The sequence below is a fragment of the Sabethes cyaneus genome, chromosome 2, assembly GCF_943734655.1.
Source record: "Sabethes cyaneus chromosome 2, idSabCyanKW18_F2, whole genome shotgun sequence".
Lineage (NCBI taxonomy): Eukaryota > Metazoa > Arthropoda > Insecta > Diptera > Culicidae > Sabethes > Sabethes cyaneus.
In genome coordinates, this window is record NC_071354.1 from 200,524,086 (window position 1) to 200,539,910 (window position 15,825).

The window sequence follows — 15,825 nt, forward strand, 5'->3', positions numbered from 1 at the left end:
GTGATACTTTAGAGATTTTTAACTCACTCGGAGTAAACGAAAGATTCATCTTTCATACCATCTAGCGATACAAGAAAAACCTGTTCTTGAAAAATACTCCCCAAATATTGCCGTAAACGCTCTGCAAGCACACCGGAAGTCATCAAACGAGTCAGAGAGTGAATTCGACGAAAATCAGATTAGTAAGATAGCCAAAGAACTGGGAGTTTTGCAGTCAATCATGAAGAATATTTTGAATATTTTGATGATCTTCGATTGATTCTATACGAAAAATAATAAGAGTCGAAAAATGTCGGCAACTGTACGGTGGATGTGAAATTTTCGGACGAAAAAATGTTCCTACTGACGATCACCACAATCAACAAAATGATCGGATATAAGCAGCACATCTTTATGATATTCCTTGGGACAAACTTGATGTTTAAAGGTTTCTGAATGTTTCTGTTGATCGACGGCGATGAGTTTGAGGTAGTCGATGAATTTGTCTACCTTGGCTCACTGGTAACGGCGGACAATGATACCAGCCGTGAGATTCGAAGGCGTATAATAAGCGGAAGTCGTGCTTACTATGGGCTCCACAAGCAATTGCGGTCGAGCAGACTAAGTCCCCGTACAAAGTGCACCCTGTACAAGACGCTTATTAGACCGGTTGTTCTCTACGGGCATGAAACATGGACAATGCTCGAGGAGGACCTGCGAGTGCTCGGAGTTTTCGAACGACGAGTGCTAAGAACGATCTTCGGCGGCGTACAAGAGAACGGAGTATGGAGGCGGAGGATGAACCATGAACTCGCACAGCTCTATGGCGAACCCAGTATCCAGAAGGTGGCTAAAGCTGGACGGATGCGATGGGCAGGGCATGTTGCAAGAATGCCGAACAACTACCCTGCAAAGATGGTGTTCGCCTCAAATCCGGTAGGAACAAGACGACCAGGAGCGCAGCGAGCAAGATGGTTAGACCAGGTGGAGCGAGATCTGGCGGAGAGTACTCGGTGTCCGAGGAATTGGAGAGCGGTAGCCCTCAACCGAGTTACATGGAGAAATTTTGTTCAACAGGCTTTGTCTTAGGACGGCAAGCCACCTAAGTAAGTAAGTAAGAATGTTTATGTTTATGAATGTCTGACCATACATGGGGTATGAGAATGTTTCTTCAAAAATTTTGAAGGTTCCATCGCTTTTCGTTGAACTTGGTGTTAAAATCAACACTAAATATTTGTGTTGTAAAGTGTAAATGTTTTGAAGGGCTGGTACCGAATGGCCGAATCACGAAAGGCCGATTTTTTTCGGAATGCCTAAATAACTATTCAATAAAAACATCTAACCTCAAAAACCTAACATCAACTAACACCAAAACCTACTAACTTTAATCAAACAAAAAACAAAATAAGCAACAGAGCCCCCCGCAGAAACCATTGCTATTTAGGTGCATGCATTTTCCTAGGTTTACTGACTAGTAGGGATTATCCCTTAGTTAAGTCCGAACGAGCGGCAGCGAGTAAGGACAGCGTGTACTCAACGTTTGTGCAGGATGAAGACCGTCAATATTTTCGGCCAAATATGAAGTTCGGTCATTCGTATTTCGGCCTTTTGTGATTCGGCCATTCGTGACTCGGCCATTAGATTTATTATGCCATTTGTTATTTCGGCCATTTGTGTTTCGGCCATTCGTGATTCGGCTATTTGTGTTTCGGTCATTCGTAGGTAATCCGTTTTGAAGAACCATTTGCTTCCCATTGTCAACAAATACTGCAAGAATGCACCATACTGCTTCCGACAAGATTCTGCACCGTCTCACCAGCCGAAAGTTATACAGGCTTGATGTGGGAACAATTTTCCGATTTTTTTTTCTTCGAAAGAGTGGCATGTCTCATCGCTTCAATTAAATGCTCTTGACTTCTATGCATGGGGTTACATGCTAGGCAAACTAGGGAGCACCACAGGATCGACTTTCAAGCAACGTTTAGAGAAGATTTGGGAAGAAATATCTTTGGATATCGTGCGTGCCTGCCGTAACGCTTTTCAACAACGATTGCGATTGGTAATTAAGGCAAAGGGAGAAACATTTGAATTGGACTAATTTAAGACAAACGTTATGGATATACTTTAGACGAAATATACTCACAAAGTTAAATTTATGCAAGCGACCATTTTCTTCACAGTTATTACTACTGCCCCTGTAGTTTGGTTACTATCCAAAGTCTTATTATTTTGTAATGAAATTAAAAACAAAATCTGAGTAATTGGAATTTTTTCGGTAGTCCAAAATGTATGAACTTTCGTGTTGCCAAAAAACTGTTTTGATTCTAGAAATAAGAGTTATAAGTTTAAAGTTAACTGAAACGTCCAATGGTAATGGTGTAGTTCAATAGTTTCTAGAGAAATTATGTCCATATGTCCAATTACCTTTTTTTTTAAGTTTGCATTACATCAGACAAAAACAGAGCTGCTTAAGAAAGCACCTTGGTGATTATAATGCGTTCCAGCTGATTAAAATTAGTTTTAAAGCCTCAATGTTCACCATGATCAGTCGGCGAGGCTGGCCAGCAGAGTTCTCCTCAGAAAACGGAACTAATCTAGGGGAAGCCAGCATAGAGATAGTGGAAACGGTTAGAAGTATCGGAGACGCTGATCAAATCACTAATGCAAACACGAAGTGGACTTTCTATTCTCTTGCTGCGCCTCACATGGGAAAGGGTTTGGGAGCGTCTTGGGCGCTCGGTGGAAGGCTGTCCTTGATATCCCAAGGTTCGTAGAAAACTGCATAATGACAATGTTTATGGACCCGTTATATGACCCTTGCAAAGGTATGAGCGAGATGATATATCTATAAGATAATTAGTATTATAACAATTTAAACCAATTATGAGTAATACGAACTGGTTTTAAACACAGGTAGAAATACCTCGAAAACTGTCCACAAAACTGATTCACAACGCAAAAGCTATTGACACATCCCAGGCGCTTCCGACGGCGAGTCACCGGCGAACACTCGCGGCTTACGATTGTTTCGCGTTTCGCCCTGAATCATCAAGGAAACGTTGAATTTATAAGTTATAGTAATCGTACATTATGGTTCCCGCCCATTACGGTAAATATATATTATGGCATTCATCTTTTTACCCTTTTTAGGGCATTCGTACGTATGGCGCATGGCTACTGAGCTGCTGGCAGTGTTTGTCTTTCTCAGTTTTCTACCCTTCAATATAATTCATTCATTAATTGCAGTGCTGAATGATTGCTCGTCTAATCTGCCAGGCAATTTTCTTGCTCTTAACTGATATTTTAGGTCTCAAAGTTAAGTTTTTTAAATCATCCAAAACATGGTTGAAGAAAATTAATTAAAACTTCTGAACAATTTTCAGGTTCTGTTTTTCGGCTATGTAGTCTGTATTTAGCAGCTAAAACGATGTTTTGCTTCTATATCCGACGTTACGGTGGTTTTATTCCACCTTTTTCAAGGAGAAGAGGCTGTACTGTTACAGTCAGTACAATCAAAGTGACCAATAGCAAAAACAGACGGCACACAAACCGTTGCTAGAGATACTAACAGATATTTACCGCAAAAGCTCATTTTACCGGACTACTAAAAAAAGCTAAGTACTAGAAAAAAGTGACACAATTACAACGAATTATTATATTAAATGTACAATATAAAGAGGACGCCATTTGTAAATTACATGGACGATCACAAAGTAGATACACACATACACCAGACAACAAAACGTATAGCCTCTTTTCCTTGAAAAAGGTGGAATAAAACCACCGAAACGTCGGATATAGAAGCAAAACATCGTTTTAGCTGCTAAATACAGACTACATAGTCGAAAAACAGAATCTGAAAATTGCATATTACAGTCGGAAAGCATACATTAAACTTCTGAACAATGTTTACGTTTATTGATAGTTTCGCCATTATCGGCAGTTCAAAATGAATGAATGATTCACATTAGATTTCATTGTTGTTGACACTATTGTCCAGAATGAGTAAATGTAGAGACATGAACGTAAGTGATTTGCGCGAATCGTTGGTGTCAGGTTGGCAATAATGTTGCGAATCGAGCGAGAAGTCAACCATACCTACTCACACGCAAAAGAGTATGAGAAACATAGCATTCAACGCTTACGCCGCACACGCAGGCGTAAAAGAAACAGCCGCCACTGCTGTGTACAGATATTCTGCTACCCACACACTCGCGCACGCGCATCCTCACATCGTCTTCCTGCATAGCTTATTCCCGAGGCAAAAAACTCGTGGGGAATCAATTGCCCGCGAGCTGGTGGCGCACTGGGATATAAATTTTGCATTACTTTTTCTTCTTCTTCTTCTTCATTTTCGCCCTTGATTCTACTCACGGGCGGGAGTACGAGCCGTCGCACTATGGGGCAGAACCCGAAAAAGCTCGGACAAAACCTCAAAATTTTTATTTGAGATATTCTATCAAACTTAATATTCTACGTATAGTAGACACATAATCTATAAGAAATATACATAAATTGTTTTAATAAGTAGTTTTTCAATAGGCATTAAAGAAGGTGAAACACAGTGTAAAATTTTTTTGGAAAATGAAAAAATAAATATCATTTAATCTTTTAGTATCTGGCTACCATGCTGCTTAAAATTCTATACTTTTAAAGGACAATTCACATTAAAGGGATTATAAACTAATAGTTTAGGTGATATTAAGACAGATTTTTTACTAGTAGGCTTTGTTCTGACGAAGTGTTTTAGAACAAAATATTTGTTATTTTTGTCAATTTTCAATAGCGTGTAGAAAAAGATTTCCACAGATTTCCGCTCTGACACTACCATAAAATCAACATTCAGGGTGTTAACTAGTAACAAACAAAAAATTAGCTGCTACTAGTTGCGATGTTCGGAGATATTCAAGTTTTTCGAATGCATGTTTTCCGGCATTTTAGGCTACAAATTAGTAAATGCGCGCGCCAGTACGAAGTTCATTCCTGCTGTACGTTAAATAGTCATGCTTGTGTATGTAAGACATAGCATTATTATCGTTATGAGATGCATCGGAGTCGATAAGGGGAATTCAGGACATTGTAAAGGCGACTACTTAACAACTTTTTCCCAATTAGCTCTGTTTCAAGTCAAGTTGGCAGTAGAATATGTTCGATTGGACTTTCAGCTCGATTCAACTAGCCTCCATTTTGTTTATTTAGAGTCGAACATGTTGATACGTGTTTGCAGGATAAACAGATTGCTATACTTTGTCAGTTACTCGTTATTTTTGTGCCTTCTGCCAGGATTTGGCTGAGGCCGATGACAGCTTATCTCGCCACTCATATCCTTTTGCTGCGTATGGCCAAACTAATGAATTAAAAAAATTACATGAATGCACTAAAGCAGATAGTAGGGTAAGTTAACCTATATAGTAAACCCTCTACCTGTAATGGACACTCGGGTAAAATTTCGGTATTTATTAGCTTATACTTCTTATTTCTGAGGATATATAACATGAAACAGACCGTACTAAACATAACACACATTTGAGTTGATAAAATTTTAGCTGCATTTCATTATTAATGCTTTAAAATTGACGTTTTCAACAAGTGGGTCCATTATATACAATGCAAAAAATGTCGCCATTACCGGACTCTCTCCATGCAAAATACACTAAAATTCCTATAATGGACCCGGTCGTTATTCTATTGTAAACCGCAAGGGTCCATGAAAGGAAAATGGACATTCCAATCTGTTTTAAAAAATCTGTAAAATATAGATTTGCATCAGAAATTGATACAGTTGGATTTCGAATTTGGCATGGTTCGATTTTGGCATGCCTCGATTTTGGCAACAAAAGTATTCGTTTTTGGCAACACAAGGTATTTCTCTTCCAAAAATATGCTTAAATATCAATCAGTTTCCGCATACATGCTTTAAATGACGAAAAAATGATGCCCTGAGTATGTTCATGAAAAAAAGTTATGTGGTAATATTTTTATTGCCGTAGGACTACGTTCTACCACAGGGTGTCAATGACTTATTTGCACCGCACGGATAGCTCTTGTCGGACTTTTTAAATATAAAATGGTTGCAATCGGTGTTTAATGATATTTAGTCAACTTCTAAAGCATTTACATTAAATTTTTTCATATCGAAAAAGGGTCTCGATTTTGGCACGGTTTCGATTTTGGCAACATAGGCGACACGCATTTGTTGCCAAATTCGAAATCCAACCGTATATTTAGGCTTATTCGAAAGTGACTAATATTGTAAGTGCCATTGGTTGGGTGTTTAGCGTAACGAGTTCAAAATAATGTATAGAAAGGTCCACAAATGGTTGATTTACCCTATACCAGAATAATAATACTAAATTACTCTTGATATACAGATTGTGATAATTTGTATAGGAGGTCGTCAGACTACCAATTTCGACTACTTAAAAAATGTGTTGGAGTATTTAAAATATTTATAACTTGATTCCAGTAAGTCCTACAATTTTGGTATGTTCAGTAACTTTACGTAACTTTACAGGACAAACAACTTTTCTGAAGACACAATATTTCTAAAGTCATTATTTAAAAAGTTAGATCTCAACGCCATCTACAGGAATAAAAATACAACTACTTAAAATTTACAGAAAGATGCGCAATTTTATTACAAACAATGTTGCTGAAGACAATAAATCTTTACGAAGCATATGAAAGAAGTTATGAGGTTTTGTCCGAGCGCCGGATCAATCTGCCCCACTGTGCGTCGTGAGTAGTCGGTATCAGCAGATAGGGCTACAACGATGAACGATGAGCGACGACTGTTAGCTAAACACACACTCGCAAAAACTCGTTGTAACTCGCATGAAAAATAAGAGCGGGAGTTTTAAAGGGAATGAGTCCGCGTGTGTGAGAAAACTAGACCACCTGAGTGTGGGCTTCGCAACACTGGTTGGCAATGCTGAGTTCCAATTCAAGCAATTCAGGCGTATTGCATAATTTGAGTTTAATTTCAAATCCAATTTTAAGTGCAATTTCTGCTCCAATTTCAAGTCCAATTTTTCAAGTATTTTCAACTGCAATTAGGGTCCAACTTCAAGTCTAATTTCATGTCCATTGTAGTGTCCCATTTGAAGTCTAATTTAATTCCAATTTTTTCCACTATTTTAGCCTGAATTTTGTGCCCCATTTTAAGACGAATTTCAAGTTCAATTTCACAGCCAATTCTGATTTAAAGTGCAACTTCATGTCCAACTTCAAGTAAAATTTCCAATTCACTTTCGATTCTGAATTAAAGTTCAATTTTATTTTATTTTATTTTATTTTTATTTTATTTTGTTCTTTTCATCTGACCTTCATAGGTCTACATGAAGTATGACGGGGGTGGGGAAAAGCTCACTCGAGGTGGTCATAATAGAACCTTCCTCGAATGTGCATAAAAACCCCACCATCTTTTATAATGCATTACATAATATTATATCACTTCACATACAGCTTACAGTAGGATTATGTTGTCATTACTAAAAAGCTACATAAAAAGACATGCTACAATATACTGCTATCTAGTAGTCTGCGGCGATATACGGATGAGCTCTCGTTAAAATTGAATAGGTCAGCAAACTGATTGAACTGACGGACCATTGATGCGATTGGTGAGAAGGCTGCATACTGGGTTGACTGAAATTCTACCTGAAGCATGGTTCGCGGCCGTAATACTCTAGAAGGGGCGTAGAATCCGATGTGTGCTAGAAGATCTGGAGCATCGTACTCGGCAGTTATCAGTTTGACTATGAACACAGCTTGTGCAGCACGTCGACGTTGGTCTAAGGTCTTGAGGCCCAATAAGCGACAACGATCTTCATAGGAGGGCAGATTGTGAGGATCGTTCCAATGAAGATTGCGCAAGGCGTAACGAAGAAATTTGCGCTGAATGCTTTCTAGCCTCTCAATCCAAATTTCCTGATACGGGCACCAAACAATACTGGCAAATTCTAGTTTCGAACGGACTAGCGAACAATACAGAGCTTTGAAGCATAGCGGGTCGTTAAACTCGCGAGCAATTTTAAAGATAAATCCTAGTTGACGGCTTGCTTTTTCGATAGTCGTTGAGATTTGTGGCCTGAAAGTTAGTTTCTCATCTAGTATCACACCTAGATCTTTCACCTGTTGCACTCTGCTGAGTTTGGTGCCGGAAATATTGTAATCAAATTGGATAACATGTTTTGTACGATGGTAGCTGATGACGAAACATTTTTGTACACTTAATGACAGCCAATTCCTCTCACACCAGTCGCTAAATATATTTAAGGAATTCTGCAGCTCTACGCAATCTTCCATTTGCCGGATAACGACATATATCTTCAAATCGTCAGCAAAAAACTGTCGTCCGACTCGATCAAGAATCAGCGCTGCATCATTTACGAATATTGAGAATAACAGAGGACCCAGGTTACTACCCTGCGGTACTCCTGACTGATTCGTAAATGTAACAGACTGGCTATTTCCAATCCGTACGTAGAGCTTCCTATCAACAAGATATGATTCTAACCAGTTACAGATCCTCTCAGTACAACCTAGTCTCTTCAGCTTGCTCAGAAGTATTTTGTGGTTGACAGTGTCGAAGGCGGCTTTTAGGTCAGTATATATTGTGTCAACCTGCGCTTTGGAACTTATACTTTTGATGCAAAAAGAAACGAAGTTAACGAGGTTAGTTTCCACTGCACGTCCCCGAAAAAACCCGTGTTGCACTGTACTGATATAATTACGACAGGCAGCAAATAATGTCTTATTCACGATAGTTTCGAAGACCTTAGACTCCGTACACAACGAAGTTATTCCTCTGTAATTTGCGACATTATATTTATCACCTTTTTTGAACACCGGAAACATACAGGATTTTTTCCAAGCACTAGGGAACCTTTGCTGTTGGAGAGACAGGTTGAATAAAAATGTTAACGGAGCTGCCAAGATATCTGAACATTTTTTCATCAGTGCTGGTGGAATTACACCAGGCCCGGGCGAAAAGGACGGCTTCAGATTACTAACAGCAGACATTACAGTCTGTTCATATATGCAAAAACTGTCCATTTCAAGTACAGCAGAGGGAACGTCGAATAGAGCCTGCTCTATCTGCGTAGCAGTGATCGAGTCGCAGTTGAATACGCTTGAAAAGTGTTGCGCAAATATATTGCACTTCTCAGCAGCCGAGGAAGCATTAACACCGTTAAGAGACATAGTCGAAGGAAGTCCGCTTTCTTTCCTCTTGGTGTTAACAAAACTCCAAAACTTATTCGGTTTCCGACGCAAATTGTCCTGAACGTGACAGACATAACGGTTGTAAAGGAACCTGTTGTAGCGACGATACTTGTTACTGGCAATGGTAAAGTTGTGCTTCATGATCGGACAGCGACGTGAGGTGTATGCACGGAGGGCCTTCGCTCTAGCTCTTTTCATTCGACGAAGCTTACCGTTGGACCATAGAGGCTTTCGCGGGGGTAAGCGAGGAGGTACAGTGATGCTTATGCATTCACGTATCATCTGGTCGTAGAAAGCCACGGCGTCATCAACTTCAGTAAGGTGCTCAAGCGCACTCCAGTCAGTTTGTGATAAAAGGTCACGTAACAATTCAATGTTCGCTTTACGATAATCAAGTTGGTTTGAATCGTGTATGTCCAGGAATTGTACAGGTCGACGAGTAGTTAGTACCACACAGAGAGCGGGATGAAATGAATCAGGAACAACGACAGTTTCCGGTGCTTCAGAAACGTGGCAAGTAGAGTAACAATCCTCATTTACAAACACAAGATCCAGACAGCGTGACTGATGATTGCAAATAGCGTTTAGTTGTCTGAGTCCCAAAAACGCAGTACCGTCAAGTAACAAACGACTAGTGGAAGTAAATGACGATTCAAGTGGGTCAGCAGTTGCATACCCTCGTACTGACGTTCTCCATGCTAGACCAGGTTGGTTGAAGTCACCCAAAACTAGTAAAGTATCGCTAGCTCCCATTCTGGCAGATGCAGACTCGAATACATTCAATTGGTCCTGTATGACACTGCAGTCGGAATTTCATGTCTAATTTAATTTCCTATTTCAAGTTTAATTCCAAGTTCAATTTTATGTCCGATGTCCAATTTATGCCCAATTTCAAATGTAATTTCAAGCCTTATTGAAGTTCTATAGCAATTGCAACACCAATTCCAAAGTTTTAATTATGTTCAATCTTAATTGTTTATATTTCTATGCAGAGAACACCAATCTTCATTAAAGTGTAAGGGTCATTCCATCCCAAACGTACACAAAAATCGGAAAAATTGGATCCGACCATCAGCGATTTCAACCAAAGTTGGCATAATTGTTCATTCCGACCCCACATCCAATTTCTCAAGATATTATGCCGATCGATCAATCCCCCTAGCAGTGGCGCTACTTCCTTTTTTACAGATTTTCAAAAAAAAGTCATTTTTCGGGTTCAAATATCTCTGAAACAGTTTGATGTGAAGACTTGGCAATATACTTTTTCTATGGATTTTTGGCCGCGCAATCGAATGATGTTATCAGTTTTTATCTAATTTGTCAACATCATACATTTTTTTGCAATTTAAAATGAAAAATGCGAATATCTCAAAACATCCCCAATTTTATTTTCAAATAAATATGCTCAAAATATTCGCCAGAAAATTCTACATAAGAATCACTTAACTAGAAAAAACAATATTGGTAGTTTGGGAGATATGGCGTTTTGAATATCTGGGGCATGCGTAATTTTAACTGAATTGTTAGTGAAAGTATGTTTAAACACGTCTACCTGAAACTTCCGGACATTTCACATTCACATCAAACTGTTTCAGAGATATTTGAACCTGAAAAATGACTTTTTTTGAAAATCTATAAAACAGGAAGTAGCGCCACTGCTAGGGGGTTGATCAATCGGCATAATATCTTGGGAAATTGGTTGTGGTGTCGGAATGAACAATTATGCTAACTTTGGTTGAAATCGCTGATGGTCGAATCCAAACCTTGTGTACGTTTGAGATGGAATGACCCGTAAATCCTTAAACGACAAAATGTTGTCTGCAAAAAGATTGTTTCGCAAAAACGTCAAACCCGTCACATGTCATTGATTTTCGTAATAAACCAAAGGGACCATAACACGCTTCCTTGGGGCACACCAAGATTGTTACCCACTAGATACAATATCATTAAAAGCAGTCATTTAAGATCCGTCAGACAAATGGCATTCGATCTGTTTAATGCAGTACTCGTAATTCTGGAAGGCCATTGCAAATATTTTTTAAAGTTTTTGTGATTTTTTGAGTACTTTGGGTTAATTTGACCCCGGGTCATTTTGAGAAGTTAGAACTTTTTGAGTTTTCAATAAATTAATTTACTTTTTTCGTGACTAGGCGTGTCTTTCATACATCTTGTTTGAAGTTTTTTGATTAAAAAATCTCAAAAACTCACTTTTTGCAAAAATTTCATTAAAAATCTTCCGTTGTTAAATTGACTGGAACAATCTGAATAAAAATTTAATTGTTTTCCGAATGGCGACTTTAATTGTGTTATCAGAATTTTTGTGAAACATAAACATTTTTGTAATTAGTAAATGCCCCAGCCTTGCAAAATAGAAATCAATAAACTTGATAAAAATCAACCCACTGAACTTGTCACACACTTGTAAAATCAGCTCAGAGTTTCGATACTCACGGCATTAATTCCACTAAACTGCTGACTCAGCTGCATCACAATTCCGATGATGAGTGGCGCCCGCAGCGTTGGCGAGCATATCAGTTCGATCGTCGATATGCTGCTCTCCGATTGCTGCGCTCGCTCCTCGGCACGCATTTCTTCGATGTCTTCCTCCACCTGATTGGATGCCCTCAGCCGTCGGAGAGCTGTAGTAATAAAAAAAATAAAAGCAAAGGTAAAAAAATCAATTCATCTTTTTCGCTGGGTTCGGGCGATGGGCGAAACCAACCTTTCCGCGCCTCCTCCTCCCACTGTTTCGTAATTAGTAAATATCTAGGTGACTCAGGACAGATAGGCAAGAGTATTAATTGTAATACAGCTGGACAGATGGCTAGCCCTAACAGCACGGGCCAGCCATCATTAGTTCCTAAAATTTGTTCTATACCCAGTACTTGTGATAATAATAATCCTACGGTCACAGCCAATTGGTTAACGGTACCTAAACCACCTCTTAAATTTAATGGAGCAATTTCAGATATATACATTGGTACTAATGATGTGTTTAAGCCTGCGGAAGGAAATAGAAAAAAAAAACAGAATTAGTCTATTAATCACGGCATGGCTACTGATGGAAATTACTCACCACAATTGACACCAATTATAAATCGTCCGAGGAATAGAATTTCATAGGAATGACTCATCTTCGTGAATCCCATCAGGCATGCACCCGAGATACCGAGTACGTTGTTTAGCAACAGGCCACCTTTCCTGTAAAGGGCGAATTGGAAACAAATGTTATTACGATGATAAATGGCCAGAACTGATTCAATGTACATTGCAATGTAGGTATAAAAAGCTTTTCCCATAAAATCGTCATATTGCTAGCTAAATTCTCTGGAAATGATTTATGTCGATTAATTTCACTTCAAGTATCAGAGAATGTTACGATTTCCTACATAAGCAAATCGAAAGAAAGAATGCGTAGAAAATGCCATTGATGCACAAGTTGTACTGTTTTGTTGCATGTGTTGTACTCTGTATGGTAATTTATGATTTCTGAACCATTTCCTCCCTGATTGAAGCACGCTCATTGTTATTACATCTTCATTGAGCGCAACCGTTTGATTATTAATTCCCATTTCGATCGAGTTCCCGCAATCGAACCCACACCAACAACGGTAGAACACAGATGCTGTTGTCGGAATAATGGCGACGATGAGTCTGGAATCTATTATTCCACAGGATGGCATGGCCTACGGCTGCCGTGTGTGTGTGCGTGTGTGTGTGTTTGTGTTTTACAGGAGACTTGTACTGGCAGCAACTGCAAATTATGCAAATTTTCCGGGTCATGATTACCTAATATTTGATTTACGCATCGATACGGTGCTGCATTGATCGATTCTCATCAGCATTTAGAAGCTACGACCATGGTTCACTAGATGAACTGGCTCGGAAGCAGGAGGCGCTCCAACACCCGTGGAGAGGGTTCTATTGTTCATGATATTATCGGGTGATGATAACAACTTATTAGATGCACTGTTGCAATTTACACCGATGTGGTGGAGCTAATAATAAGCAGCAATATTGGACGCCGCGACAGCAACCGACCGACTTGATTGGTCGGCTGGACGATTTAATAACAGGCGTAACAATGTTGCTTGCCGTCATTTAATGGGTTTCTGATGCTTTTGTGTTAAGTAATGCCACGCCATCTGTGTAACCTCTCTAAGGACTACGCCATTTTTATGCAAAAGTCTCTAAAATGGTTGTAACTCGTTTGTTTATAAATATTTTGTCACGAAATTTCGGAACTGGCCCGAAAAACTATTTTAATTTCATAATTTCACAGGATCGTCATATCCCAAGCAGCAATTTAAGTTTTATTGCGTTCCTCTAGCGGTTTCCATGATCAATTTCATAAAACCGCTAATAAAACTTTGAGCTTCACTACAATCTTCTGATGACCGATATAAAACTGCCTTCTGACCAAGTTGCTAACTCTTCAGAAGGTTTTTATAACCTTTCTAAGAATCAAGTTATAAGCTCAAGTAGACTTATCATACTCTGTTAAAAGCTGCAATAAAACCGATTATGCTTGTCGCTGCTTGACAGTCACTGCCATAATTTAACGAAGCTTTTTGGTCTGTTCTAAAAAGCTCAGAGCATAAAGTTCACTCGGATAAAACGTCAAATCAGTTATATCCGAAAATATATATCCGCGAGAAGAAAACTTAAAGTTTTACTATTGGATCATCTTGATCGATTTGAATAAATCAAAGCGACTATAATAACCGGTGGTTTGTAGCATGTGCGCATTAAATTGTATCGTGAATGTTGATATGAGAGGTAGCTAACAAAACACTATAATATGGCAATACGGCCTCGCATTAAATATGTTTTCTAGTATTTTTCATAATAAGCACGCCATATTGTATTAATACGCCCCCCTTATAGTACGCTTATAAAAAAATGTGACGTAGCTAAGTAGTTTTATTGTGGTAATATAAACAACAACAAAAGAGTTTTATAATGGTTTGGTATTGCGTAATATCATAATTAACCAGAGGTAATGATTAATACTGCAATGAACATAACCATGCGGCTTTAGAATTAACCTTGGGATGTGATGATGGTAACCATTATACTATTGCTAAATAGTCAAAGTTGATTGAAAAATCAAGTTTTTCAATATACGTGTTTCAACCAATCACATGCAAGCACGATTTTTGCTTCCCTTTTTTCCCTCATTTCAGAAAAAAAGTGTAAGGTTGCGTCAGAGACCCTACCGCCTGTTAACGTAGGACCACGCCGAGTTACTTACTTACTTAAGTGGTTTGCCATCCTAAAACAAAGCCTGTTGAACAAGGTTTCTTCAATTAACTCGTTTATGGGCTATCGCTCTCCAATTCCTTGGACATCGAGTACTCTCCACCTGGCCTAACCATCTTGCTCGCTGCGCTCCTGGTCGTCTCGTTTCTGCCGGATTTGAGACAATCACCATATTTGCAGGGTAGTTGTCCGGCATTCTTTCAACATGCCGTGCCCATCGTTTCCGTTCAGCTTTAGCCACCTTTTGGATACTGGTTTCGCCATAGAGCTGTGCGAGTTTATGGTTCATTCTTCGCCGCCATGCTCCGTTCTCCTGTACGCCGCCAAAGATTGTTCTTAATACTTGTCGTTCGAAAAATCAGAGCACTTGCAGGTCCTCCTCGAGCATTGTCCATGTTTCATGCCCGTGGAGATCAACCGGTTTAATGAGCGTCTTGTACAGGGTGCACTTTGTACGGGGACTTAGTCTGCTCGGTCGCAATTGCTTGTGAAGCCCATAGGAAGCACGACTTCCGCTGATAATACGCCTCCGAATCTCACGGCTGGTATCATTGTCCGCCGTTTTTGTTAGGAGGGGCTATTGTGCTTAACGCACCTCCTTAGATAACTACTGGACTATGGTAGTTAGGCTATTTATTCGCCGTTGATCGGCCCTCCAGCGGTTTTGTAGCTCAAGTACAATCTGGGTAGCAGCCGCATTGACCGCTTCCCAGATGTCCGAGCTGGAACACATCCTTTGGACTAAGTTATCCGCAGTAGTGTCCTGTCCGCTCATTGTCGTCATGTAGCTTCTCGCGCCCGTGAAACGAGGGCATATGAAGAAAGCATGTTCTGCAGTTTCCTCAACATCCACGCATTCGGGACACGCGGGGGACTCCGCATGCCCAAACTTGTGCAAATACTGTCTAAAACAACCCTGCCCTGACACACATTCTCTGTGTCAGGTGATTCTCTGTGTCAGGTGGAAGTTGCCTCTACCGTGGCACCTGTTGACCCACCCGGATAGTTCCGGGATAAGTCGATGTGTGCACCGACCTTTTGTGGAATTAGACCATGCCCGCTGCCATGTGGTCATCGAGGCCGATCTTGTGGTACTCCGTATGCCTCTAGTTCCACGTTGGTTGAAGCACTCTACGTCCTCGTTGATGTTGATGCAAATACGCATCATACTCGCTAAGACGCAGATTGCGTCATGCATAGTCGACATGGCTCCCGAACTTGAGCTTGTCGGCGACCATGACTCCCAGGAGTTTTAAGGATCGCGTTGACGAAATAATGCAATCCCCGACGATGATATTTGCTCGCTGCACCGACTTGCGGTTGTTCACCACGATAACTTCCGTTTTATGATGCGCTAAC

The 15,825-nt window shown here is 39.8% G+C and overlaps 1 protein-coding gene across 1 annotated transcript in view; it reads right to left on the minus strand.

The window, feature by feature from the left end:
* LOC128733658 (glucose transporter type 1) overlaps positions 1 to 15,825 on the minus strand; it is a 215,794-nt gene that overhangs the window by 70,845 nt on the left and 129,124 nt on the right. The window contains exons 9-11 of the mRNA XM_053827399.1: positions 12,281 to 12,405; positions 11,927 to 12,205; positions 11,656 to 11,843 (exon numbers count right to left, since the gene is read on the minus strand). Of these exons, the coding sequence (XP_053683374.1) occupies positions 11,656 to 11,843; positions 11,927 to 12,205; positions 12,281 to 12,405 (592 nt within the window). The remainder of the gene's footprint in view (positions 1 to 11,655; positions 11,844 to 11,926; positions 12,206 to 12,280; positions 12,406 to 15,825) is intronic.